This window comes from Copadichromis virginalis, linkage group LG11 (assembly GCF_057382275.1).
Source record: "Copadichromis virginalis isolate Kocher_CV1m ecotype Utaka linkage group LG11, C_Virginalis_male_GT1.1, whole genome shotgun sequence".
NCBI classification, from domain to species: domain Eukaryota; kingdom Metazoa; phylum Chordata; class Actinopteri; order Cichliformes; family Cichlidae; genus Copadichromis; species Copadichromis virginalis.
This window is the reverse complement of record NC_140628.1, coordinates 21459455-21482961: the sequence shown is the minus strand read 5'-3', so window position 1 is coordinate 21482961 and position 23507 is coordinate 21459455. Positions and strand designations below refer to the sequence as shown.

The window sequence follows — 23507 nt, the reverse complement described above, 5'->3', positions numbered from 1 at the left end:
TACAGTTGGAGTCTGAGTGCTCATAACTCTCAGCTACTTCATTCCGATTGGTGACAGATAACCTTTCACAGCCCACTCTGTGTGTTTTTTGGCAAGTTGAGGGAACAGGTACAGTCCAACCCTGGAAAGAGCACTTTAGTCCCAATCCTGTGTTTTCTTTACTGCTGTCAGTCTGTTTTGTTTTCTGTTGGTGCGTTCTGGGTAGCTCAGGAAAACACTGATGTGAGAGTACCACCTAGGGAATCATGTTGTTTTTAGAGCTTCTTCCGTGAATTGAAATGTGAGGTTAAAAAAGGCAGTTTTGTTCATTCTCTAGTACTTAACATCGGGCAGTGCCAGACATTAGCTGTGAGTATTTGTGGGGTTTTTTTAAAAAGTGGTTTTAATTATGTTGAAAAAACAGCACTGGGCAAAAATACAGTATATAAATCAGATTTTTCAGAGATTACTTCAGAGGGATTGAATTTCAGCTTTTGGCAAGCAGGTTTTTCCAGCAACATTATAGAAAGTCGTGTAAATTCTGTAAAAACTGGCATCCTATAGTGAGATGAGCCTTATCAGGAATGAGGGCTGCAGCAATCCCAGATGGGTTGCTCGTTTACACAAGTTTAACTTGGGAACAAATCAGCTGCTGGGGATGTTTTTGGAAAACAAACTTTTATAAATTGAGCCTTTGTCTTTTAACTATAAAAACCCGAAAACTCGCTGACTCATACAAGTCTGAAAAACAAAGACTCTATGATTGATTAAATTACTTGTGATATGAGCCAACAAATATCCTGATTCTTATATGTGATCACTAAGTGATAATAACCAGTGCTTGTTTAGTCTTTGATGACTTAAAAAAGTGTCAAACACAGAAGATAGAAAGCAGACTGTGTCACAGGACAATACACAGGAAGCTTTAGCCTACTTTTGTCAAAACAAAGCATTTTAGGAAACCTGCAGCAAACACAAGCGTGGTCACACAGTCGCACAGGAAATGCACTAATTCTCTGAAGACAATAGAGGCTGAGCTGGGAGGGCTTATTATCACAGAACAGAGCAGGACAATACTCAAACTGCTTATACAGACAACACATCACAGATAGATAACTGCAAATTTATTATAGACATAACACTGAGTTTGTGTAAAGTTTTAGGCTCTGTTAATAGTTGGAGTACTTTTTAAAAACCTTTTTTTTAAGCTAAAATGGCATATATACTGTCCAAAAACCACAAAAATTCAATTAGTTATCATGTAGAACAAAGAAAAGCAGCAAATTGTCACATCACACATGATAAAATCAGTGTTTCCAGGGATTTTAGCTTCTGGACCACTATTTTCTGTTGATTAATTCTAATTATGTACCGTGCATGCTCATCTGTCCATTTCATCCCAGTTGTTGGCCAAGACACCATGAAGTATCCTGTAGAGATACTGGATTGGATATTAGAATGCAGGTTTGCAGCCTCAGGTTCAGGTCTGTAAACTGTGGTATCAATTAAAAATTCCAGGAGCACAATTCTTGTAAAAAGAGCCTTGAGCTATGTAGAAGTGAATAGGAGGAGGTGCAGGTATGAGAGTCTGCCTGTGACTCAGCCTGACTAAACACCTGGACTCTGTGATGACTCAGGTGAACTCACTAATTGAGTGCACTTAGCTGGCCACTAATAAACACACTTTCATGAGGTATCACCGCTAGGAAAGAGAGTACAGAAGTGAAAGGAAACTTCAAATTTCTATTGATTGCACTGTGTTGTTGATTGCTTGCTTAATAAACATCAGACTAGTGCTCAGATTTTTTTTATTTGTCTTTACAGGACAGCGTAACGACAGCCTGAACAGTGAAAGCAGGCGGCACAGAGCTAGTGGAGAAGAGTCACACAGTCCCAAAGCTGCAAATGGGACAACAATCAGAGTGGCCTCGGTACAAAGCTCCTCATGTGACTATAATTTAACCTTCCCCAAACTGGTGTCAGAGGTCAATCAGGAGCTGCTCACATCAGCGGCTGTGATCCTGCCAGGTAAAGGACAGCTGATTCAGACCCATCAGCCTGTACTGAAATTATTTTATCCATCCATCCATCCATTTTCTCATAAATCCTGAACCATGAAATAATTCCCGAAACATTCAGCTTTTTTTGAAATTGCAGTATTTATTGAACTTTCTAACTAATTAAGAAAAAAATGAATATCAATTTCCATATATGAGTTTTAACCTTGATCGTATTTGCTCATTTTTATCACATTTCTGATTTCCAACATTGCGCATCTTAAAAATGTGCACTTTATTTATGTTTTTTGGTGAAAATTATGATGTAATGTCTCAAAAATTAATAAAAAAAATGATGAAAGATATTTCACTTCTTTTCGATTCTGAAATCATTCAAAAATAAAATAACACACCTCCCCCCCAAAGAGCGAAGGTAATGGACCGAAACTTTTCTATTGATGCTAAAAAAGCAACAGCAATAGAAACTGAAACATCTACTAAATTATCTATCTAAGGGAGGCCTAGACAAAACCATTAAAAATGTGTGTTCTTATTATGTGAGTGATATTTCTCCTTGTTTTTTTATCGAACTGGCATTTCCAAAACTTTTTTGCTCTAAAAAACATTCGTTTGTCATATCACTATGAAGCTTGAGCAGTTATATTTTTGGTGTGGGAAGAAAGTAGAGCTAAGTTCTGACCCCCATCTCTGCTTTCTCTCTACCAGGGACCAGAGACCGTAGTGGGAGAGCAGTGGTGCAGGTGTGCACAAGAGCTCCATTGTGGGCAAGTGAGATCTGCACCGTCCACGATCTGACGTGCTTACTTAGCTACTACTACTCAACTCTGCGGTAAGTCATGCATGCAGTATGCCGGTTTATTTTGTCTGGGTTAAAAATGACTTCTACACCTATCATTAACTTCTAAGGTGAACTCATCCAAGCTAGTGTTTTTAACACTTTTCCAGTTTTCTTTCCATTCCAGCTTTTATTTGGAGCTATAGAACAAAGAAGTCTTTCCATTAAGTATAGTTGAACATATTTTTTCATCCCTTATTAGATCTCTTATTAGACAACACAATGTGTTTGCTTTAAGGTCAACATCCATCCCCCCAAAATTGCTTAGAAAGTCTGAAACTTAACTTTAAGTGTCACTTCATCATCACAAAAATCTGTGTTCGTGTACAAATTTGTCAGGTGTCAAAATATTGTATCACATCATGCCATCATGTGTTTGACAGATGCTACAATAACTGTAATGCTTCGGTTTTAGGAAAGAAAGGCGTGATCAAGGTATAACTGTTGTAATAGACTGCAGAAGGCAGCAGCCTGTTCCAGCTCTGTTGTCATCGCTGTCTGAGTTTCAGGTGAGCCCACACTGGAAAACATGTAATTACCCTCCAACACACCCGGAGAGTTTTCAGGCCCTCTGCTGCCTCCTGCACTGTAATGTTATGTGTCTCTCTGTCAGAGATAAAATACTGCCTCATTCCTTACACATTTCCTTTTGTTCTGCCTCTCTGTCTCTGGCATAGTGCGGTTTTTCTTTTTAAGAGGCACACCTTAAACTTGTAGTGTGTGCACTTCCAAGACATTTTTCTGAAAAAGGCTGGCCTCAGGGCTTTCGCAGAGGAGCCTGTCCTTGCTTGTCTGCTTTTAACCACACGCTGGGAGCAGGCTGGCTGCAGCTGACTCGCAGGAGAGATATCATACTCTGATAATACATTTCTTCCTGATGTAAAGGTGATAATGCTGTAAACCTTGACACAAACATCCGAAGTCACTTTGAACGCACAGTACTTAGCTGTTCATAGCATAAGAACTATATGTTGTATTATAATCTATGTGCTTTAAGTGTATCTTAAATAAAACATGCTCATGTGTTTTTTTTCTAGACTTTAATACCACATGCACTTTACTCAGTTCTGTTCCTGTCGGACAAAGAGGTAGCAAGCAAACCCGAGAGAGACATCAGTGTACAGGTAAAAATAGAATAAATGTGCAGTATTCATGTTGGTGAAGGCTAGGCCTAATTTTGTTTACACACTTGCAAGAATTCATTTCCGTTTGTTACAGGGATGATTTTTGAAAGTTTCTTATCTGATCTTATTACTGCAAGCCGTGATGACAGAGATTTTTTTTAAGCTGCGCAGGAGACGTGCTGTGACTGAAATCTGGATGTTTGTTTATGTTTTTCTTTTTCTCCAGACAGAAACTGTGTCATCTTTGAAGGCCCTGCTGAAGTACATTGACCAAACCCAGCTCACACGAGACCTGGAGGGCACCTTCCACTACGATCACAACCACTGGATCCAGTTCAGACAGGTGAGTGTGACTAAGGCGACTGGAGTAGAGTGTAAACATGTATGTAATACCTTTTTTCCAGTTTCATGGTTAGATGCTTGATTTCATAATGAAAAAAGACACCCAGATTTACAGGGCAATGCACCTCTAAGCCAGATAAACATAGGAGAAGTTTGCTTTGAACTCTTACTAAGACATGACTAATGTAACCAAGGATTTTGCTGTCTAAAACAAATTATAGCTGAGTACTGAAAATAATGTAAAAGGGGAAAAAAAGTAAAGCGTTCTGGCAGAAAGCCCCAAAGGCAAACTTCCACCACCAGCAAGCCAGTTGAAACATGATCAGTTTCACATTTGGTAATATCGCTGTTTTGACACTGTAGGTGTTAACAGTCTCACTTCCCTTGCTTTCATTCTTCCTCTTGTCTTCTTTTACTTACAGAAAATCGAACCTTTTGCCGCCAGCTGTAGTGCGGCCATCACCTCCCTTCAGGAGTCTATTAGCTCACTGAGCGCCAGCAGCAACCTAAAGACCTCTAAGGTCAGAGCAAAGCCCTGCAAACAGTTTGGCCTGCTGATTTATGTGTCTCCACTCACACACAATAGATGTCTGCTGGCTTTTTTTTTTTTTGTAGTAAAATGTTTACCAGTTTGTTTCATTCTTAGTTTCCAGGATATTAAAAAAAAAAAAATCTACTGTGTAAATGTGACCATCCATTTACCCGTGTCCGTGTTTATGTCAGGAGGTGTCTGAGGTGTTAGAAAAGCAGAAGCATCTCATGAAGTGTGTACTAGATGACACCTGTCTAAACCGACTCCGTCTGGAAGGTGGAACTGTACTTGCCCGTATCAGGAAGGAAGAAGCCTGCGACAATGAAAACTACAGGTAGATCATGATAGGACGCAATGGTGCCCAATGGTCATAATGAGTAGTACCCATGATGATTAAAATAAACTTCCTGTAACCTGTCTGAATATTGTTTTTCATTTTTTTTCAGGGACACTGTCGACATGTTAAACGCACTCTACAATCAAGTAGATGAAGAAGTTCATAAGCTTGTGATCCTTTCAAACAAGTCACAGAAACAGTTAGACAGCTTGCTGGAGGCGCACAGGTTTGAGGAGCAAACTCAGCAGGTGACTTTTACATTAAATACCATATTCCCACCTGCTCTGCAGAGCTTTTCTTTTCTTTTTTTTAGTAATTGACAATTCCTTTCTCTTTTTCAGATCAAACTTTGGTTCAGTGTCGCGGGAGAGAAGCAGCTTGCGCCTTTGGAATCATTAACTCTGTCTGCAGCCAAAATAAAGGAGATGAGAGAGAGCTTGAGCCAATTTCTGGAGGAATCAGTGGTAAAGATACCTCAACTTTTACGTGAACTGATTATGTTATATTTAACTTTTAGAAAGGATTCAGTGCTAAATTTATCTTTTTTGCTCACAGAACCAGCAGAGACGTGGCCTGCAGCTGGTCAAAGAGTCTCCAGAGGCCCTTCCAGAGGTTCTTTTCGACTTTAAACAACATCTGGGTTCCATTTTGAGCAGAGTTGAGCAAAGGAAGGCGAAGCTAGATATCCTAGCCAACCTGTATGAGTTCTATGATTCGGTAAGTAAAATTCATGCAAAATGATACCACATTTTAATTGATGACCTTTCTTAAAAGATTGAACACTGAATGGTTTGTATTTAGCCATATTGTGTATATCTAACATATTTAAACCACCTTTTTACACCTGTAGGCAAACCAGTGGATGGACCACTGTCAGGATTACTTCCATCAACTGAGTATGGCCAGCCCAGGGGGAAGATTTTCGCCCTCTGTGGTGCAGGTCCTACAGGATTACTGCACTGAAGCATCCAAATTCTCCATGGAAAACTTCAGCACGCTTAATGACATGGTGCTTTCACTGGAGTCTCCTGAGCAGCTGCAGCAGTGGAACGCCGTGTGGCACAAATGTAAACAGACCAAGCAGCAGCTGGAAGAGACTTTGGCTCGAGCCATGGCAGCAGCTCAGGACTCCACAGCTGCCGATACGGATTCTCTGAAGCCTGCAGAAGTTCAGATCATCACTCCAGAGCAGCGTGGAGCTAATGGATGTGTGCGTTTACCTGGACCAATTAAGCCATTAAATTTTGAGGACAACAAAAATCTCTCTGTCAGGCCTTTTTCCAAGAGTCCCACAAGTTCAATCTCCTCTTCATCACACTTCACTTTCTCCCCCGACAGCGAGAGCAAACTGAGACAGAGCCCACCCATGTTTGATGACACAGACAGCGACTGCACTATCGACTCGATCGTCTCCTGCCGCTCCGAGCCCATCTACTCTGGAGCCTCCCGGGTGCGCAAGCAACCCATGAAGAAGATCATGAAGAAGACCATGAGCCATGAGCTATCCCCGAGAGACAGCACCCACTCGGATGTCAGTCACATTCACGGATATACAGGCGTCTACATTAAGGGTTTGGAGGTGACCAATAACGTGTCTGCAGAGAAGAAGCTGCAGAGACCTGATGTGATGAGCCCCACGCTAGGCCGCAGCCGCAGCATGTCTACGCCCTGCAGGATCCATACCAGGCGCAGCGATGGAGATGGAAAGAAACAGAGCAGGTGAGGAATTAATCAGTTATATCAAGAATACGCTGGGATAGAATCTGATGAGTACGTAGTTATAAACAACACGTTTATGATATTTTTGTAAGAGATGGAAAAAAATACCACACAAACTAACATTTTCATGATAAACTACACCAGCCTCAGGCCTGTTAAGCCAGTCATGTGAAGTTTTTAAAAAGCCTTCAAATTCTCATATTAACTGCTTTAAACCTGCCTTATACTTTCTTGGAACCGACCTGTTAAAAAGTAGTGTGTAGTTTTCAGGTGATTACTAGGCTTTAATGACAGTCTTGTGGTATTACTTTAATGGTGTTACAGTCAGTTATTGTCAGATTAGTCATAGACTTGCGTACCTGCGAATATTACAGGTAAAAACAAACCAGACCAGCCAAAATATTCAACTTTTTATATTATGAAATGAAGGCGAACAAATCTAACCCTCAGATTTGGAGTTTTTTAACTGTTTTTTTTTGGGAAACTCTCTGTCAAACAATCAAAATTGTCCACATTATCATCCCTGTTGTTCTCAGTCTTAACCCTGATGCGTCCTTCTGTTCAACAGTAAAGTGCAGCACATCATGGACGAAATGATTTCCACAGAGAGGGAGTACGTTCGCTCACTCAGCTACATCATTGAGCACTATTTCCCCGAAATGGAGCGCCTCGATTTGCCTCAGGACCTGCGGGGGAAACGGAGCATCATTTTTGGGAATGTGGAGAAACTGTGGGACTTCCACAGCCAGTATTTCTTAAAAGAGCTGGAGGCGTGCACCCAATCCCCGCTGTCCATCAGTAGCTGTTTTCTGCGGCATGTGAGTATCCTTACACTTAATTTGAAACAGCTTTCAGGTCTCGTTGCTTCATCGAGATGTGTTGCTGTATAGTTACTAGCTTAGTTTGTCATGTAGTGATTGTTTCATTATCCCACACTGGTCCATTATTGCTTGTGTGCTCATGTACTCAGCAACAAAATGAAAGTACCTGGTGAATTTACAGTCTCTGAATCATTCGGCACGCTTTGTGAATCATTCTGACATGTCAGCATACATTTTGCTGTAGTGTTGTAACTTGTTAATGTTGTGTGCAGGAGGATCAGTTTGGAATGTATGCTCTGTACAGCAAAAATAAGCCGCAGTCCGACGCTTTGCTCAGCAGCCACGGGAACGAATTCTTTAAGGTGCGTGTAGAATCTCTTACTTTGGTTACATTCCTCACATAGTGACTGGATACAGGCTGCAAAACAACCTTTCAACCTCTCTGATTATAGACAGGTTTACGAGAAAATGACCCTACTGCTTACTGAACTTATTCATTCATGTGTCTCAGTTTCTATTTTAGGTGTTTCTTTTTAATCCGGCATCCAGTAAATTAAGCATAATTAGGTGTTAAAACAGGACATAATTTAGGGCATATGTAGTTTGTAATCATCAATCCCTCATGATGTCTGCTTTTGTAAGGATATCACAAACCCACGAATGAAGTGATGGCAGTTCTTTTTTTTAATCCAGGCAGTATCTAAAAGTGTAATGATGATTTCTTCCTCCAGAATAAGCAGATGGAGCTCGGGGATAAGATGGACCTGGCATCCTACTTGCTGAAGCCCATTCAGAGGATGAGTAAATATGCACTGTTGCTCAAAGACCTGATAAAAGAGTGCAGCCAGTCCCAGGAGCAGGAGCTGAGTGACCTTCGCACTGCAGAAGAGATGGTCAAGTTTCAGCTCCGCCATGGGAACGATCTGTTGGCTATGGACGCCATTCGAGGATGTGATGTAAGTTATAGGCAGGCACAGATATGAAACAGAGATACTCAAACTTAGGTCATCAAAGCTATTTTTGCTGGAGTTCATTGTGTTAAATGCGATACAGTAGAATAAGGTCAGACTCCCACCAGGAATCGCATTGTTCTCGCTGATGTGTGCAAGCAGCCATGTTTCCTCTCCAGGTGAATCTGAAAGAACAGGGTCAACTCCGCTGCCAGGATGAGTTCATGGTCTGGTGTGGTCGCAGGAAATACCTCCGCCAAGTCTTCTTGTTTGAAGACCTCATCCTCTTCAGTAAGACCAGGAAGATAGAGGGAGGATATGACATTTACATCTACAAACAGTCTTTCAAAGTAAGAATTTATTGTTTGAGGAGGATTTATTTTGTCTGGACTGCTTTTAGAGTAGAGCTTTACTTTTATATTCTTATTGTTTTCTGTATAGACAGCAGAGATAGGCATGACCGAAAATGTCGGTGACAGCGGCCTACGCTTTGAGATCTGGTTCCGTCGGAGGAAGTCACAAGACACGTTTATACTCCAAGCCAGCTCTGCAGAGGTCAAGGCGGTGTGGACAACTATTATTGGGAAGATTCTGTGGAGGCAGGCGCTCAGAAACAGAGGTCTGTTTCTGTGACAGACTGTGCACTTTGACACAAACTCTTAAATACATCATACAAAACAAATAAGGTGACACACACGAACATTTAGTCATTGGAGATATTTTTGTGTTGGGATTGTAGAGCTGCGCATGCTGGAGATGGTGTCTATGGGAATTGGAAGCAAACCGTTCATGGACATCAAGCCAAGTGACGCAGCTATCAGTGACAGAGCCATTGAGTATACCATGAAGGGGGCAGGTGAGCTGACTTTGGGAACTAAATATTCTTTTTCTTTCTAATGGAATATCTGTGTTTGCTATTTGCGTCATAATCAGTACAATTAATGCATTAATCTTTCTGAAGGTGTGATAACAAATAAAGTACCACAACATTGGTTTTCATTGTTGCTTATCTAACAGCTCACTTCACTTCTCTCTAACGCCAGAGTCGAGGACGAGAGCGTCCATCGCAGTGTCCTCATTTGAACACGTGGCCTCGTTCAAGAGGCCTCACTCCACCATCTCCAACAGCAGCACCTCCTCCTCCAGCAGCCAGTCGTCCTCCTCCCTGCTGGGCTCCCTCAATCTCCACCTGTACTCCTCACCCTCTCACCCACACACACTTTCGCACCCAGCAGGCAGCGTTCCCTCCTTTACCCAGTGGCCCTATGACTGCATAGAGGAAGATGAGCTGGAGCAGGACACCGTGAGCCAGCCCTCCATGAGTGAGTGACCAGATGTGCATTCGCCGGTTTTGTTTTGTTTGTTCACAGTTTCTCAAGTGTGAACCTTATCCAATCTAATCACAGAGCACAGAACAGAGCAAACTTTGGTAATTTGCACTTCAAACTAACCCAAAATTATTACACAAAACTGCATTGCATGATAAACAATAGAACAAATAAGTAGACATGTAAATAAAACATGCAGTTAGGTGTCGTGTTTGCTGCTACCACAAGGAGTCACCAAAGTCACAAATTCCTACACATAAAATGTGTAAATAAATGTCTTTTTGAACACTTTAATAACGTGCAAATGACAGAAAATTTTAAACTCAAGCTGTGAATGAAGGGAACAGAGTCCTGTCTTGCTGATCTTGTATTGCTTTATTTATATATCTAATTTTTCTCCACGCTTTCTGTGACAGTCATTGAGAGCTCTGAGACATCCTCTCAGTGTACATCCAGTGAAAGTGTGACAGGACTGAATACGCTCGCCGTACCCGGGCACACCAACGTCACCATGGAATCTTACAACAACAATGAGTCCTCTTCTTTCCTCTGCTCCACCACACCTCCATCCTCCATAGCAGAGCCCTCGATTTTCCAGAAAGATGAAGACCTCCAGCCCCAAGGCACCAAGTTTATCACAGCAGTGAGTGTTTGATTTCCGTCATTGTTATTGTTATATATGTAAAAGAAAACTGAGGCTGTATTGTTGCAGCCATCACATTTTTTCATACTTTACCTCTGCCTAGCTTCACTTCTTCCCTTCTCCTATGATAATTTTCATGTTACAGCTTTCTAAGAAGTTGTCATTTAACTTTGGCACATTGTTCCCTATTTGTGGTTCATATGTGCCTCTTTGATTCTGTGTAGCAGTCTGGAAAGCAGAAAAGACCAAGACAAAACACGCTCAGTTGCCACTCAGTTAAGGTTTTTGTGGAAACCTTTTTTTTTAAAAGTGTTAAATTGTATGTGTGGTCATTGTGGTTAGTGTTAGCAGTTTCCACTGTTATTCAACTGCATCATTTGTTTCTGACAGTCATTTTCCATTCAGTTAATAAACGCAGGTGGGCTAAATAATACAACATCTCTTTGTACAACATATATAACAGGTCACCACAAACAAACCAAAACTAATCAACAGGACTTTTCAGTCCAAGTGACATTTCCTGAAACCCCTTTCAGACATGCACTCCCTCCCAGCAACGTGCTTATCTTTGAACATGTCGGCTTCGTTTCTGAATTCATCTGTCACGCATTTTCGCCGTTCTTAATCTGGAAGCGTGATCTTTCTCTCTTTCTAAGCCCGAGCGTGAGAGGCAGGTGCAGCTGCTGCAGCACGCAGTCTTTTCTAAGGAATCGTAAATACACAGACGATGCCTGCGAGCGCGAGACAACTAAACGATCCAAAGTGTGATGACAGTTCGACAGACTCATTTGGACATTAGTGGCAAAAATTGCATAAATAAGGCTGTAATTTGATGAAGCGAGCAACGTTTGTAAAGCATTTTGAACATTTTCTGCAAAGAAACTGCATGACTGTCTGGATTGGCTGCAGCTATATGTGCCTGTTATTGTAGTTTATAGTTTTTAAGATAAAACAGCTGAGGCAGAAATGAGCAGTTATTTACATCTACGCTCATGTTATTCTAAAATGTCTCTCTGAAATCTTTTTTTTTGCAAACAGCAACAACATTAGGATTGGAAAGAACAGCTGTTCAAAAAACAGTTTAAAAACTGTTGAACAAGAAATATAAAACTACTTTTTAAAGAAACTTCAAGCTGGAAACATAATTTACCTATTTTACTCATTTTAATTTACATAATACTGCACTTCACATAAAGCAGGCCGTCCATCATCTGCAAACCTTTTAAGGTCTTTTCTTGAAAATATATATGTTTTCATCACGTTATCTACACCTGGATCTTTAGCTACGAAGCGCACACTCCTTATTAGACAGCTATACTAATGAAGCAGAGTGTCCTGTAAAGGGGAACTGGTTATTTAAATGTTATTTTTAAGGTGGATGTCTTGAAGCAGAAGTACAGTGGGGCAAAAAAGTATTTAGTCAGCCACCGATTGTGCAAGTTCCCCCACTTAAAATGATGACAGAGGTCAGTAATTTGCACCAGAGGTACACTTCAACTGTGAGAGACAGAATGTGAAAAAAAAATCCATGAATTCACATGGTAGGATTTGTAAAGAATTTATTCGTAAATCAGGGTGGAAAATAAGTATTTGGTCACCTCAAACAAGGAAAATCTCTGGCTCTCACAGACCTGTAACGTCTTCTGTAAGAAGCTTTTCTGTCCCCCACTCGTTACCTGTATGAATGGCACCTGTTTGAACTCATCATCTGTATAAAAGACACCTGTCCACAGCCTCAAACAGTCAGACTCCAAACTCCGCCATGGCCAAGACCAAAGAGCTTTCGAAGGACACCAGGAAAAGTATTGTAGACCTGCACCAGACTGGGAAGAGTGAATCTACAATAGGCAAGCAGCTTGGTGTGAAAAAATCAACTGTGGGAGCAAACATCAGAAAATGGAAGACATACAAGACCACTGATAATCTCCCTCGATCTGGGGCTCCACGCAAGATCTCATCCCGTGGGGTCAAAATGATCATGAGAACGGTGAGCAAAGATCCCAGAACCACACGGGGGGACCTGGTGAATGACCTGCAGAGAGCTGGGACCAAAGTAACAAAGGTCACCATCAGTAACACACTACAACGGCAGGGAATCAAATCCCGCAGTGCCAGATGTGTTCCGCTGCTGAAGCCAGTGCATGTCCAGGCCCGTCTGAAGTTTGCCAGAGAGCACATGGATGATACAGCAGAGGATTGGGAGAATGTCATGTGGTCAGATGAAACCAAAGTAGAACTTTTTGGTATAAACTCAACTCGTCGTGTTTGGAGGAAGAAGAATACTGAGTTGCATCCCAAGAACACCATACCTACTGTGAAGCATGGGGGTGGAAACATCATGCTATGGGGCTGTTTTTCTGCCAAGGGGACAGGACGACTGATCCGTGTTAAGGACAGAATGAATGGGGCCATGTATCGTGAGATTTTGAGCCAAAACCTCCTTCCATCAGTGAGAACTTTGAAGATGAAACGAGGCTGGGTCTTCCAACATGACAATGATCCAAAACACACCGCCCGGGCAACAAAGGAGTGGCTCCGTAAGAAGCATTTGAAAGTCCTGGAGTGGCCTAGCCAGTCTCCAGATCTCAACCCCATAGAAAATCTGTGGCGGGAGTTGAAAGTCCGTGTTGCTCGGCGACAGCCCCAAAACATCACTGCTCTCAAGAAGATCTGCATGGAGGAATGGGCCAAAATACCAGCTACTGTGTGTGCAAACCTGGTAAAGACCTATAGTAAACGTTTGACCTCTGTTATTGCCAACAAAGGTTATGTTACAAAGTATTGAGTTGTATATTTGTTATTGACCAAATACTTATTTTCCACCCTGATTTACGAATAAATTCTTTACAAATCCTACCATGTGGATTCATGGATTTATTTTTTTTTCACATTCTGTCTCTCACAGTTGAAGTGTACCTCTGGTGCAAATTACTGACCTCTGTCATCATTTTAGGTGGGGGAACTTGCACAATCGGTGGCTGACTAAATACTTTTTTGCCCCACTGTAGTTGCTTCTATAGTTTCACTCACTACTTTTTGCTCTTTTGTTTTTACCAGAGCAAGACCTCTCATATAGCAGTAGGCCTGTCTACATTGGTCTGACTCAGAGCTGAGGGGTTTTAGCTCAGTAAGTAACCGATGTCACAGGGGTGGACATCTGTAATGTTCCCTTCACAACCTCATTAACAACTGTGAGGATGTAGCCGTGGCCTGAATACTAATATGTGTGAAAAAAAAAAATTTCTTTTGTGTTGTGTGCTGCGTGGGAGTTTGTCCTGATGGGTTTAGTGGGTTCAGTGGGCTGTCCTTCTGATGGGTGGTTTGGCTCTTTTTCATGTTTCTCTACCTTTTTTGGCATGAGGGTGAAGCGAGTATCATAATAAAAACACGTGTTGTTGAGATTGTGCATGCTTGAACACATGCATGTTATGTTTTAAGAGTGATTTTTTTTTGTATAGTATATGTGAGTTTTGCGTTTTTAAGAATCTTGCTGTTTTTTAGCTCAAAAAGTGGAAGAAATTTTATTTTTTTTAAAAACAAGGCATTTATAAAATAGCCAGTGCAGCTGGCAGTATTAACGTGTAGACGTAATATATTTTTATAAAAAAAAAAAAGACACCATAGGCTCTTTAAATTCTAAGATAATCTTGTCCTTAGTGGCTCTAAAGGTTATTTAAATGACACGCTATCGATGTTTATGTAACACCAAACTAAGCAAAATGCAGAAGCAGCGTGTGAAGAATTAAGTATGAAGAGCGTAAGTAACAGCCAGGCGCTGTTGAGCAAGCGTGAGAACCTCGATCAAAGAAAAAGTCTGGGAATTCTGCAGGTTTGGAGCATTCAGGTGTAGGAAGGGTTTCAGGGTCATTTTCCAAACAATTTAAAGTAATTCTTTACAAACTAGAGAACCTTTTATTCTCAAATGTAACGCTCAAGACATTTGCCAAACGTTCTCAGCAAATTGCTGCGGTCGGACCGTTCGATACGCAGAGCTACATCTCAGACGCTACACATGTCACTTCACATGTTAAGTGTGTGACAGTATAATTAGAAAGAGGGTGAAACTGGAGATGTTTGGCAGTTATGAACAGCACCATGTTTGGTAAAAAGCAAACACAGCATATCACCACAAACACCTCAAAACACCTCAAAACTGTCAAGCGCGGAGGAGGAGGAGTGATGATTTGGGGCCTGTTTTTCAAACACAGAACCTGGGCACCTTGCAATCACAGAGTTGACCGTGAACTTTTCTTTATACAAAAGTATTCTAGCATCAAATGCAAGGCCACCTCTCAAACAGCTAAAGCTTGGCCCAAATTACAGAGTACAGCAGAATCATGGTTCTGCCGTCCAGTCAACGTCCAGTTCTTGAAGTTAAGAGCGCAGCAGATAAGCAAATACAAACCTCAGTAACGTGAAGCACTGTAGTAATAAAGACCAAAGTTTCTTCACAGTTGTGTGAGAAAATGATAAGGTCACACAGAAAACCATAACTTCCAGTTACTGTTGCTAAAAGTGGTTATACAGCCTCCTGAATTGTGCACCGTACTTCGTTTTTTACACGCTGCTTCTGCATTTTGACTGCATAGATAATAACACAGTTTATTTATTTATATCTTTTAAAAGCTGGTAAGAACTGGGTGTCCTGATAGGTAAAAGCTTTTTATGATCCCTCTACCTTTAAGCATATTAAAGGTATGCGTTGTAACAAATAAATAAATCACTCATGTACTTTCTGTCCAACTTTAATACATTTAATAAACATTACAGGTTAAAAAAAATTTTTTGAATGTTTTTGCTTTAAGTGCCACACAAATAAAACATTTAGTAAAGAAAAAGCTGGCATCTTTATTTCAACTGCTGAAGGTTGTGTTGTTTTGGTCGTTTTTTTAGACAGTGCACAGTTTTGCTCACCTTCCTGATGTTGTGTGAAACCCTGATGCCTTAAAATCACTAAGCATTTTACAGTTGACAGGTGTTCATCTAGCATGCGATGTGGTTTTGCTTTATTAAAAGGTGTATTGGGAGTGTTTTCTTAACTGACATGCTTAATGCTGCATGTTTACTCAACTTAAACCTTTCTGATTGCATCATATTAAAAAAAGTATTTTTTACACGTCTTTTAACATTTTTCGTTTTGCATTTCTTTGCAGCTTTGAGGTCTGCAGGAGGCAGCAGCTTGTACGTCACGGCGAGGAGACGGGAAAAATAAGCGGATTAAAGCTTCACAGCACTACAACTTTAATGACTAAAATGCAACTTATTACATGACATTTCGTTACAATACTGTAAATGTATAACTGACACATAATATACGCTGTCGTGATGGTACGTCAGAGGTCTGTACATTTTTTTTGTAAGCTAGCCATGTGTTTATACTGTAGATGTATTTTACAAAACAAAACATAGCTGACCAATCCCGACAATGTTGTACTGTCGCACTTCTCTTGCAGTCAGTCCTTGTACAGAAGATTAAAATGTTTTAAACACGTGGTTGTATTTGTTGTTACACTGGGGGAAGCTGTTCTTTTACATACAAAAGTCTTCAAAGTTGAGCAAAACGCTGTGCGTGAAAACATCTCAAAAGTGTGAGTGCACGCAAAAACATGCAACCGATATTTCCACTGATAAAAAAGTATGAGTGTAAAAACCACACACAGAGGGACCCTTGCAAATATACAGAAGTGAACTAAGAGACTCAGCACTACCGTTAAACAAAGAGATGCAGGGGCTGAGTAGAAAAAAGGTGGTTTTTCCTGCACATGAGAGAAGCTGACACTCGTTTACCACAAGTCCTGTGTTCTCAGTCCGAGTCAGTCTTTACACACAGACCACAGCCCAGGCTGTGCAGCGGGGGTTTGTACTCCAGTATAGACAATTGAGACAAAACTGAAAGCCACACTCAGACTATAGAAAACACTAAAGGTTTGCATCACTTAACTTCTTTTAAGCATAAATATATTGTTCCCTATTCCTCTTCATTCAAACACTTTATTTACAGAATAGTATTATTTATCCTCACTTTCTTCTCAGTAAATTTCATCAGTTTGATTATTTGTTTTTTGCACGTTTCTCTTTGGAGAACCAGAAGCAGAGGACTGCAGAGAGGGAAACTTCAAGCCCCAGTACACAAAGCTCCAGTATCTCCATCTGCTAGAAACAAATAAAAACATTACATTTCTTTTACAAAATTATAAAGGAACAGTTTTGTTTTGTCATATTTATAACGTGTCTTACCCTCAGATGATCTTCATTTTGTGGATCCCACTTGGCCAGGTCGACGCTTATCAGAAGAACTGCAAGAAAGGCCACAATAATGCAGCCGCCGTTTACTGTGAGGCACACCTGTAAAAAAACAACAACAAAAACACAGTATTCTTTAAACTAATGATCACATTCACCATCTGTAGCTGTATTATCTGTCAGACTTGTGCTGGGTTTTACTCACACTAAGCAATGCTGGGTATTTGAACAACAGGTTGGAAACAATTCCGGCGATTATGAACTGCAAAGGAGGAAAATAGAGTTTAGAAAGTACCAGAAATTAGTCTTCTCTACTTAGTACGTAATTTTCTGTTTGAGCAGAGACGTACCAGCGAGCCGCTCAGTTGGGAAACTCTGAACAGAGAGAAAAGCGACTCATGGATCTCCTGGGTTGCTGCAAAAACTATTCCCACTCCGATGCTGAGGAGGCCACTCACCATCTGCAAAGACTGAAGGAGCAACAGAGACATAAAATTATTAATATTTACATGGCATTAAGATCAACAGTCTTTTTTTAAGATTTATTTTCGGCCTTTCTAAGAAGGAATGAAATGCGTGAAAGTGCCTGGGGTTTAATTGAATTGAGGCCCTTGCAGAAGCATTTAGGTCAACTGTATTTCGCATTAGGAAGCATTCTGTAGTGAGTTCTCAAGCATGGATCACATCATAGACGAAGTCTGAATTCTTGATTTCTTCATTGTCACCTTTAAAGGCTTCTTATTGACACAGACTTGTGGCCGTGGCCTGGAGGTAGTGGAGGAAAGTGATTAAGCCAACAAGCTGTGGTAACACATTTCTGTTTATCAGATGGACTGCATGTGAAAAGACAGAGATATTGTAGAACCTGGACTTATTTTTATTCATGCATTTAGCGAGTTCATGGTTTTATTGGTCGGCCTATTTGAGATTACACTGTGCTGTGTGGGGCTTGTGAGCCTAACATAAGAGGGATGCATTCACCTGTTATATAAAGCTCAGAAAGATAAGGATCGCTTCATGACAAATGCAGTTATTTGAAAAAGATTTTTCACAGTCGGCTAATTTTTCACAGCAGTTTCTTTTTCACACCCCATGATTCAACAGCTTCTAGAGCCACTTTTAGCAGCAATAACTTCAAGTTCCTGTATGTATGTATAGTTTATCAGTCTCTCACACTGGTGGGGAAGAATTGTGCCTCACTCTTCTTTACAAAAGCTTTAGGTTCATTGAGGTTTGTGGGCATTCATTTATATACAGCTCTTGCCACAGCCAGGGCATTTCAATTAGAGTTGTGGTCTGGATTTTCATTGGGCTATTGCACCATCTTGATTATCTTCTTTTTGGGGTTGTTTTTTCAGCTTTTCTACTGGCCTGTTGTATGAGCTGCTTTTCAGCAAAACTGTTGCTGTTGGACAGATGACCTCATGTTTGTCTCTAAAATAATTTGATATATAAAGGAGTTTACAGTCACCTCAATGAGTGTAAAGTCCCCAGGTCCTGTAGCTGCAAAAATAAGCACAAATCATCACACCTCCACCCTCTATGTTTGACAGTTCGTATGGGGTGTTTCTGCTAACTCATTCACTGCCATTGACGTCTATAGACGTCAATTACGTTTTTCAATGGGAGGGGCTAGAATACAACCTCGGGCAGCTTGTCAGTGAATTTTATTTTTTCATATATTTGTAAATAAATTGTTTTGATAAAACATAACCTTTCTCAGTGTTATTTCTGTTTTATAGAAGTGAAAAACTATTTTATATGTTAGAGGTGTCACAAAGCAAGAAATATTAGTGTCAAAGGCACTTTTCTGCTTGAAATGTATTTTTCACAAAAAGCTCGTTTTCTCCCTTTTTTTGGTCAAAACAGGCATTTTTGGTGGAACCCACCTCTCTTCTACAGCTGATTACGAAGGAATGGAAAATGGTAGAAACAAGCTTTTTTTTTTGGATGAAAGAAGAGAGTCTGTTCTTCATTTTGGTAGGTTCAGCGTTTATATGATCATAACACACAGTTTTCTGTGGCTCTTCAAAAATGAGTAAAAATGCTCAAAAACCCTGGCAGTGGGGAGTTACCTGATTTGAAAATGGCTGCGTTTTTGTTTTTTTTTGGGGGGGGGGGGGGGGGGGGGTTGCCAAACATGCTGCTGTGCATTTTGTCAAACATCTCTGCTTTGGTCTCACATGCCCAAAAGATTCCAGAAGTCTTGTAGCTTGCTTCAGATCCAATTTTGCAAACCTAAACTGTGCAGCCGTGTTCTTTCTAGGGAGAAGATTCTTTCTTTTGGCACGTTTTCCAAACAAGTTATTCAATTTAGGCTTTTTTAAAACTGTACGGTCATAAACATTTAACATTTAACACGCTAACTGAGGCCTGTAGAGCCTGAGATGTGGCTCTTGGGTTTTTTGCAATTTCTCTGAGCGTTGCACAGTTTGACCTAGGAGTGAATTTGCTGAGACCTCCAGTCCGGGGAGGATTACATGCACCGGACTGCTCCACACCAACAAACTGACAAAACGTCAGCTTTTATTCAGGTCCCATGAAAAGTTTCATTTTCACATGATCATATACGAAAAGAAACATCATTATCCCATGCACGCCTGGGTGCAACAATATTACTTTACAAATGAAAACTATTGTGCTCACATGATAAGTGCCCTGGACAGAAAACGGCATTGTGCTGTGGACAGCTATGAGAAACATTTACAAAACATTGTTTATGGTCTTCTGAAAAGCTCGCTAACAGCGGTTTGATGATTTTAGCCACTGTTATATTCGACACATACAAGTGTTTGGGTGTATGGGTAAATGATAAGCTTTTTATAATGTGCACATTGCTAATCTTTCCAGGAAGCTCAGAGCGAAGGTTTTTATTTGATGAATCAAAATTACTTTACAGTTTCTTCTAAGAAAAAATGGGTGCAAGCAACTTTTCTTTCTATGATTTATTATAGTATAGATGTACTATTTATTATAGTATAGATTTATAGATAGTATAGATATAGTATAGTATAGATGTACTGTACTGCTCGCCACCTCCTCAGGTATACAGATTCTTGTTTCAGCGTACCACACTTCTCTACAATTTATTGCAAAGTCTCCGAATCGCATTCTCTATGGTAGGTAACGATACTGGGTAAACTCCCAGTTTGTACTTTGTACCCATCTCTGTCCAAGTACCAATAGTTACCAGCTATGTGCCACTAACATTTGCTATTAGATGTGCCGAGGGTTTTGACAGACCTGGTGAAAGCTGTGTTTTCGTACTACGTACTGTGGCATGGACTAGTTTGCAGAAAGGGTTAAACTTTGACGCGTATATCTATTGTTGAATTATAGGAAACAGTTAATGAGATGTGGATGAACTTTTTTTAATGTGGTTGTGGTGGATATTAGTATATTGTTTGTTATACTGTAGATTTTGTATTTTATGATGCGTATGTTGTATTTTATACAATAAAATAAAAACATTTTGTATGATCCCATCTCTCTTGTAAATTGGATGGATTGACAGTATCTCGGTGGCTGGTAAAATACAGGTAACTTAATAAATCCTAGACACATTCACACAGCAACAGGACAGATCAATCTCAGATCCTCTTATCAATAACCCTTTTTTATTCATGAATTCCTAAAGAGAACATTCTTAATTAATTTTAATGTGGAAAACTGTTCTTATGCATGATAATCAGTTACTGTAGGTCATTACTCTAAAGAGCTAATAAACATGCCTACATAAGCAAATGAAGGCAAAGAAGTTGATTATGAGCAATTGTTCGATGGTATTAATATTAAATAAATAAGTTTGTGAACTTTATTATCTATCCTTTAGTTTTAAAAGCAATTGTGCACACTTTTTACCAATTAGCACATTATAAAGGGTTATATGAAACAGTTTTTATACATGAAGCAACAAAAACACCGAGCATTTCCTGTTGCTACTGCCCACATCTGCTCAGAGTGCTCTTGTTATTTTGGGTAGGTCTACACATCATATGTGCTTTGCATGAACACTCATAAATGTTTTTAAACATGAAATTAAAAAGTAAGAAATAAAAATTCCCCTGTGGATGTCTATGCAACGTTTGAAAAAAGGATTCATACATTTAGGTGTGAGAAAATAAAACAGCTTTGGTCCTTGCTTTTTTTTCTCGATGTGCAACATACAAAGTGTGAAGCATATTCTTAAATAGCAGACAAAACAAAACAAATCCAATGTGAGAGGTTATGCAGGTCATTAAATTTTGGGCATTTATGAGAGCTTATAGGGTTTAATGACTGCTCATATCTTTGTTGACAAAGTAGTTTGTATTATTGTATTTTCTCCTTTTGCTGGTATTAGCAACCATCAGCGTGCAATCGCTCTGTGGCACATCACTCAAATTCACACTTCACAAAGACTGTTGTTTGAGTCCTCTTACCCCCAACACAGCTGGATGTTTCTGCATCAGATCGTGCAGTGGCCCTTTCTTGTCTGGTATCATTTCAGAGGCCTGATAATAACGCACTACTGGCTGCTCCCTCTGTCCACCTCTGTGGCAATCGTCCTCATCATGGATGTCCATATCAACATCAGCGCAGGCCATGGTGCTTCTGGTCTGGAGAGATAATTGTTTTCATTATCATCCATCCATCCATTTGCTCCCGCTTATCCTTTTCAGGGTCGCGGGGCATAATTAAATCATTGTTAGCTAATTGTTAACTTGTGTATGTTGTGTGGTGCTTTTTTTATATGGCGCAACTACTGCAAAGGCCTTGAGAACAGCTACATGGTATTTTTTTAAATATAATACTGTAATGTAACCGTGCATGTAAAAGATCCAGCAATCCCTTTTGTCCTCTGCAGAGGGCATAACTATGAGAATACACTTTATGCACTCTGTATGAGCCCTACTGTGTGGTCAAGAAGACATCCTGGTCTTTCTATTGATAACACATTTGTGGGGCCTGGCTAACAAGAGCACATGGACTTTCTTTTCAAAATAACAGGAATGGCAGCTTCCACGTTTTATAGTATAGTATAGTATAGTATAGTATTCTTTGATAAAGGGCTTACAATTTCTAGAGAAGGAAAAGCCTTGTTTCACACAGACACACCAGCTTTTGATTTATATAATTCATACTAGAAGTGCATTAAGCTTTACCTCTCCTGTCTTCATCAATTCAGTTTCAACCAGAGAATTATTTTTAACATGAAAAATGAAAACAGAACAACATTGCTCATAACCACAGCTGGCGCTGATTATATCAGACGGAAAATAGGTAACTAGGTTTTAGAAAAAAAATGTCAGCACATACCAGACCAGAGGGAGGTGCTCATCTCCAAAGGCAACATTAAAACCGAAAATACTCTTCAACATATCTGTGTTCACGCATGACTCAAATTTAGTGATTCCTAGTAGTATATATAGGTCAAGACAGATTAGGCTTCCATCAAAGTGACAGAAAATAATTAGGTCCTGAGGTCCTGACCACAACGCTGAGACCACCGAAGGATGAGTCCCTTCACAGGTCGGTGTCCTGTACGGCCGCTGAGAAACACAATCCCACAACTTCCGAGTCCTAACTTACACAATGCTTCCTATCCATAATAGAGTGTCATCATTTTGCTCCTGTTCAGGGCCCTCAAAACCCTTCAATCTGGCCTCCTCCACCTCATCTCCTGACAGCACTGAGTCCGACTCCCCTTCTACAGGTCCTAGTAAGATCCTTTCTCGCTCAGTCCTCTGTAATGCCATCCGTGATCATTGTTAAACCCAGGTTTAGGGGAGTATTTACATGCACAGAATGGAAAAAACGTTTGACTATGAGGAGTTCTTTGTTATAATAACAGTATTCCAGGATTTAACAGTTTTAATATTAATGAAATAGAAAGAAATGCACAGAAAAATGGAAGAATATCATTACATCACATCAGCCTGCGAGCAAACAAGACCTGATGTCCACTACAAGGGACGGATGATAACACATATGAAAGAAATGTTGCCGTAATGTTTACTTCAACCACAATACTTAAATTATCTGAAAAAAATCTTTCAGCAGGATTTTAAAAAGTAAGAACGAAGGTTTCCTTGAACTTTTTCTAACACCGTGAGGTGATTATTTATAGTTATTGTGCTGCATTCAGGAGACAGTTGCATATACTATTGCTACTTCTTTGCCATATATGGTGGATACAACACACGATACTGTTTTACTGAATTTGTTTCAAGAGACAGCAAGAAAATTCAAAAGTGAAAGATATTATGTGTTAGATTTATAGCCGTTTAAAGAGTCACACATTTACAGGCCAAAAAACGACAAAAAATAATGTTAGTTATCATCAAACCGAGTGAGAGTAAAAACGACAAAAAGTGGATTGTGACAGCAGCTGTAATCCACATAGGCTTTAATGATTTTTAAAATTATTTTTTTCTAACATGAAAAATCAAATCTACAAATATATACAGATGGATGTGCACAAATGCAAATATATATATTTTAGCAACGATTTTTTTCAGTGTAGTAGAGAAGATCGAGAGTCTTACCCCGTTGGGCTTGAGCAGTCTCTAATTCACAGTCTGCATCTGTCTCGCTCATGAGTCTTTCTCTTTAGGCATGAATTCAACTTCCCTGCAGCTCACAGATGAGGTCATC

General features: G+C 40.1%; 2 protein-coding genes across 3 annotated transcripts in view; one reads left to right on the top strand and one right to left on the bottom strand.

The window, feature by feature from the left end:
• The window catches only part of plekhg4b (pleckstrin homology domain containing, family G (with RhoGef domain) member 4B), a 26201-nt gene extending 10084 nt beyond the window's left edge, over nt 1-16117 (top strand). Inside the window, exons 4-24 of the mRNA XM_085473647.1 lie at nt 1804-2007; nt 2703-2826; nt 3248-3341; nt 3870-3956; nt 4183-4299; nt 4721-4819; nt 5022-5164; nt 5277-5415; nt 5509-5631; nt 5723-5884; nt 6018-6886; nt 7455-7704; nt 7980-8069; nt 8439-8663; nt 8837-9007; nt 9099-9276; nt 9397-9513; nt 9701-9979; nt 10402-10628; nt 13686-13755; nt 15782-16117. Of these exons, the coding sequence (XP_085329773.1) occupies nt 1804-2007; nt 2703-2826; nt 3248-3341; nt 3870-3956; nt 4183-4299; nt 4721-4819; nt 5022-5164; nt 5277-5415; nt 5509-5631; nt 5723-5884; nt 6018-6886; nt 7455-7704; nt 7980-8069; nt 8439-8663; nt 8837-9007; nt 9099-9276; nt 9397-9513; nt 9701-9979; nt 10402-10628; nt 13686-13730 (3743 nt within the window). The 3' untranslated portion in view covers nt 13731-13755; nt 15782-16117. The remainder of the gene's footprint in view (nt 1-1803; nt 2008-2702; nt 2827-3247; nt 3342-3869; nt 3957-4182; nt 4300-4720; nt 4820-5021; nt 5165-5276; nt 5416-5508; nt 5632-5722; nt 5885-6017; nt 6887-7454; nt 7705-7979; nt 8070-8438; nt 8664-8836; nt 9008-9098; nt 9277-9396; nt 9514-9700; nt 9980-10401; nt 10629-13685; nt 13756-15781) is intronic.
• On the bottom strand, nt 15912-23507 carry LOC146698512 (uncharacterized). 2 transcript variants are annotated; one of them, XM_085473648.1, is made up of 6 exons: nt 23399-23507; nt 21293-21469; nt 17222-17341; nt 17077-17133; nt 16866-16973; nt 15912-16781 (listed from the first exon to the last, which is right to left on the bottom strand). In XM_085473648.1, exons 2-6 carry the CDS (start codon nt 21455-21457, stop codon nt 16680-16682), a joined length of 552 nt encoding a protein of 183 aa, XP_085329774.1. In that variant the 5' UTR covers nt 21458-21469; nt 23399-23507; the 3' UTR covers nt 15912-16679. The 2 variants fall into 2 exon arrangements, with proteins under 2 accessions (XP_085329774.1, XP_085329775.1); XM_085473649.1 differs by having other exon boundaries at nt 15912-16778.

Excerpts from the sequence above, each read along its gene's own strand:
- LOC146698512 (XM_085473648.1), bottom strand. The coding sequence starts at position 21,457 with ATGGCCTGCGCTGATGTTGATATGGACATCCATGATGAGGACGATTGC. Across the intron at positions 17,134-17,221 it reads CCCAACTGAGCGGCTCGCTG|TTCATAATCGCCGGAATTGT; the intron begins GTACGTCTCTGC and ends CCTCCTTTGCAG. Across the intron at positions 16,974-17,076 it reads AATACCCAGCATTGCTTAGT|GTGTGCCTCACAGTAAACGG; the intron begins GTGAGTAAAACC and ends GTTTTTTTACAG.